The following is a 4,966-nucleotide window of genomic DNA, read 5'->3' as shown; positions in this document are numbered from 1 at the left end:
TATAAATTTCCCCGGAAGTAGTTGAAACGAGCCTCCGGAGCTAACGTGGCTAGCTTGTTTAGCCTGCTGGCATTAGTCACATTTCGACGGTTGTCGGTTATTTTTTTAGCTGTTTTGACTCGTTGTATTTGAGTCTAATATTGGCTATACACAAATATAAATATTCTAATATATAATGTATAACGTAACTCACACGTCATAGTGAAGTTCAGAAATTAAGAAGTAGGGAGTATTTCCGGGGTAATTTTGTAACTTGGATACATAATACACCGTGCCACCGTCCGTGTCTGCTGACCTGTCACCGGCGCGCTCTCATGTCCGCTGCGGTGTTGGTGGCCGCTGTGGTCGGCGGCGGGGTCCTGTTCCTCATGCGCCGTTTGTTCCCCCGGCAGAAAGCCGTGGAGCTGCTCCGGTATCCCGCCGACACCATGCGAGGAAAGACGGTTATCGTGACCGGGGCTAACTGCGGGATAGGGAAGGCCCTGGCCGGGGAGCTGCTGAAGCTCCGTGCCCGGGTCATCATGGCCTGTCGGGACAAGCGGAGCGCAGAAGAGGCGGCCGAGGACATCAAGAGACAAGCGGGGCCGGAGCAGGAGCAGGGGGAGGTGGTCATCAAACACCTGGACCTGGCCTCTCTGAGATCAGTACGGAAATTCTGTCAGGAAATGAATGAGGTGAGTTCAGATGTGGTAACATCAGTGCAGGGTCCCCACAGTCACGGGATACTCAGAAAACTCAAGGAATTTTACAATCAAATTTTCCAGGCCTGAAAAAAGTCATGGAATTTTGTTGTTAGTAATTAAATCGCAATGAGATTTTTATCGTATGTGGAAAGCCCCCAAAGAGACAAAACGACCCCAGAGAAATGCAAAACAACCCCAAAGAGACGCAAAATGACTATAAAGAGTTTCAAATCGACATCTAGGAGATACAAAAGAAAGGTAAAGCAACCCCTAAAAGACACAGAACAACCGAAACGACCCTTAAGATAGGCCAAACGACCACAAAGAGATGCAGAGGGACCACAGAGACACAAAACAACCACAAAGAAATGAAAAATTACCCCCCAGAGATAAAAAAAAAAAAAAAAACAGATGCAGAAAACCCCTAAAGAGATGCAAATTCACTCATATATGTGTTAGTGTGATACATTTTGTCTACCATTACATAAGTTTGAATCTGACATGTATGAAAATATAGGTACAGCAAGAAGAAAACATTTGTATTGTGGGTCACTGAAAAGATAAGATAAGATAATCCTTTATTAGTCCCACAGTGGGGAAATTTCCAAGTCATTGAGAAGTTCTGAAATTTTGACCTTCCTTAAAAATGTGTGTAAACCCTGTTCATTTTTGAGATGATACCTGGGGAAGTTAGCCACATGCTATCCAGCTGAATGGTTTGTTTCCTAGATACAAATCAGGTGGGCTGGTTTCCAGTTCATTCCAGCTTGTCCAGTACAAAGCAGAGCATTGCTGGTAGGCCCGGGGGGACTGTCCATGGTGCTGAACTTCAGCACATCAGATTCAGTTTTATCTCCTTTGAGATTTTAAGGATGAAAAAGTGTGACAGCATCCATCAGCTGATTCCTGCCAGAGGTCGGGTTAGAAAGACTCGTCCACTGGCAGAAAATGACATGGAAACCTTGTTTACTTGTGATGTAATCAAAATATATCCTGAGTCACTTGAGCTGTAGAGCCTAACATCCCTTTGGAGGCTTTATCATGTATTAGTGCACTCAACTAGAGCTGTAACTAACAATTGCTCTCCCAATTATTTGAGCAATTCATGACTTTGGTGTATAAACAACCAGGCACTGTATGCCTGTCACAGTTTCCTAAAACCAAATGTAATGTTTTTAGATGTCTTGTTTTGTCCAAACAACAAATCAACCCCCCAAATATTCAATTTGCAGTGCTGTTAGAGAAAAAAAACAGGGTTTTCTTATTTTGTAAACCTGCAACCATCAAATATTTGTCTGATACTATATACTTTTTTAAAAAATATTCCATACTATATTATTAGCATCTACAGTATGTTACATAACTAGGCAGACACATCCACCCCCACATTCAAATATATTTAAAATATATATAATATATAATATTATATATATTTTAAATATATAATAATTTATAATATATAAATATATAATTTAACATATTAAAAAAAATGGCAATCACGCTCTACCGTCCAAAATAATCATTATAAAATTTAATCAAACTCATTAATGAACTTAAGAGACTGGCAGTTTTATTACCACTGGCTCTAATATTACAGTGTACTGCAGCGTTTCACTTCTCCAGCAGAGGCCGCTCCTGCTGCTGTGGCTACAGTCAATGCCAAACACTGTACTGTCTCTCTGTTTCATTATTTTTAGATTTATTCAAATGTGGAAAACTAAAATGTAACTGTGATACTGTTAACTTAGATTTTTTTCTAAGGTGTCATAAAAAAACTCATATTTCTATACACGTGGTGTCATAAAATAGTCTTTTCCATACACAGACACAAGCATATGCTGTCAAATGTTCTGAGCACCTCATATTGTAGTATTTTTGGTTTTATAAACTGTGTAAATACCTGGAGCCCTAAAAAATGATATGACATGGGAAATTATTTAACTCACTGTTGTTTGTTCTTGTTTGTTTTATGTGGTTCCTCATTTAAATCAGACTGTTAAATTTTTGTCTCACAAATGAAACTGTTTTTGCGTTAACGTTTTAAAATAAGTAATAAGTGCTTAAATAAAGGCATGTAGCGTATACCATTAAGATATGTCAGTTAAGCCTGTAGGCTATATTTTCAAAACATTGACAGTACAAGCATCACTTGCATGGTAAATGTGGAATATATTGTCTGCTACAGTTAGCAAATTATAATGTCAATCACTACTACTTATATTGATGTACAGTATATTAAAGTAGCTTTAAATTTAACAGAGAAACAACAATAAATCATTTCATTTATATCGCAAAACCTCAAACAGAAGTTGTTGGCTGCCTACTGCAGATAATATTAGTTAGCTGCTTAGATAACACATACATTATGTATACTGTATGTTAAATCCTTTGTCAATATGGACATACTACTACACAATGTTTGCTTTGTAAAATCCTCTACAATTCAATCCTTCAGTTCATTTACTGACACCAGGAGCACAAAAGAAGACAGCATTACTGGCATAGTGAACAAGAGATGCAAAAAAATAAATAAATAGATAAGTAGATGTAGAAAACTACTTTATTTTTTTTTAAAGGGAGGGAGCACTGCCCAGTTAACTAAATTCATAATTATATTTTAAAATTATTTTCCAGAATTCTTATAATTCTTATTATATTATTATATATATTAATTATTATTATTTTGTTATATTATTTTAAAACTTTTTTTCAGGTCAGTTCATGCTTTTTTTTTTTAAAAATAATTAAACTTTTTTGTTTTATTTTCTTTTGTTTGCACATTTTCAGGTGATTTTTCGTACTTTTCACAGATTTATGACTTCTGGGTCATCTCTTCTTTTGCTGCTCATTACATTCTTCCCATGCTTTTTTTTAAGCCTAGGTTTCAAAGGGTTAAATAAATAATTTGATTGTATTTCCATTTTTTTTTTACTGAGAATCAGTATTGTATGAAAGGAATTAAAAGCCCACCGCAACGATTTAAGCAAATAATATCTGTGGCTGTTAACTGAAGTTTTACGGCATGTGAGGTTATTTAAATCTTTGATGTGAGTTATAAGGTTGAAATTGTTGAGTCTTAAGTCATGTTTTATGTTTGACCCTTTAGGAAGAGTCCAAGATTGACGTGCTGATCAACAACGCAGGACTCTACCAGTGTCCCTACACAAAGACAGAGGACGGTTTTGAGATGCAGCTGGGTGTGAATCACCTGGGTCACTTCCTCCTCACTCACCTCCTGCTGGACCTCCTGAAGACCTCGGCTCCCAGCCGCATCGTCGTGGTTTCCTCCAAGCTGTACAAGTATGGCCACATCAACTTTGACGACCTGAACAGTGAAAATAATTACAATAAGGCGTTCTGCTACAGTCAGAGCAAGTTGGCCAACCTGCTGTTCACGCTCGAGCTGGCTCGCCAGCTGGAGGGCACGGGGGTCACGGTGAACGCTCTCACCCCGGGCATCGTGAGGACCAGACTGGGCCGGCATGTTCAAATCCCTCTCCTGGCAAAGCCGCTGTTCTACCTCGCCTCGCTGGTCTTCTTCAAGAGCCCGTTGGAAGGGGCCCAGACTCCCCTCTATCTGGCTTGTTCCCCCGATGTGGAGGGAGTGTCGGGGAAGTGTTTCGCTAACTGTGAGGAGGAGGAGCTGATGACCAAAGCTACAGATGAACAGGCAGCCAAGAAACTGTGGGACGTCAGCAGGAGGATGGTTGGGCTCGCTAACTGAGCAGAGTCCTGCTCTGTGGATGGGACTTAATGTGTTCTTGGACAAAATATTTAATCTCTAGCAGCTCCACAGACACACTGCTCTCTGGGCTTATGAACAGACAGTCTGCCACCTTGGAGATATAAATAACTGAATGACATGTTGTGCCAATGAAGAGTGTAAATTTGTGAGGGCTGAGTGTGCAATGCAGCGGCTTGAACAGAGCATGTATATGGCTTTGAATTAAAAAATGTTGATGCATTGCTGTGTGATGTGGTCTCTCCTTTAATCCACCTGCCACAGTTACTTCTGTCTGTTCGTCATGGAAATGTGTTCATGTACAAAAGCCAGTTTTTAAAAAAAAAACTGTCTACCTCTTAACATGGTCACACAATCAGCGTTCTCTTTGAGGAATTTAGCTAAAGAAATCAGGTTTCTCTTAAGCCCCTTCCCTGATTACAGATCAAGGGTTTCTTATTTCCATGACATGACTAAATGCTACACGCTAACTGTCTAGTGCGTCAAATTTAATGGCATCTAGCACTAACGTTGCAGAATTGAAACTGAAATTAAACGTATG

The 4,966-nt window shown here is 39.3% G+C and overlaps 1 protein-coding gene across 1 annotated transcript; it reads left to right on the top strand.

The window, feature by feature from the left end:
- The first annotated feature begins 210 nt into the window (after positions 1-210).
- On the top strand, positions 211-4,641 carry rdh14b (retinol dehydrogenase 14b). Its single transcript, XM_042503281.1, has 2 exons — positions 211-674; positions 3,790-4,641. The coding sequence occupies exons 1-2, from the start codon at positions 315-317 to the stop codon at positions 4,405-4,407; spliced, it is 978 nt and encodes a 325-aa protein (XP_042359215.1). The 5' UTR covers positions 211-314; the 3' UTR covers positions 4,408-4,641.
- The last annotated feature ends 325 nt before the right edge of the window (positions 4,642-4,966 follow it).

Source organism: Plectropomus leopardus, chromosome 16 (assembly GCF_008729295.1).
Source record: "Plectropomus leopardus isolate mb chromosome 16, YSFRI_Pleo_2.0, whole genome shotgun sequence".
Lineage (NCBI taxonomy): Eukaryota > Metazoa > Chordata > Actinopteri > Perciformes > Serranidae > Plectropomus > Plectropomus leopardus.
Note: the sequence above shows the minus strand (reverse complement) of the source record. Positions and strands in the feature narration are given on the sequence as shown.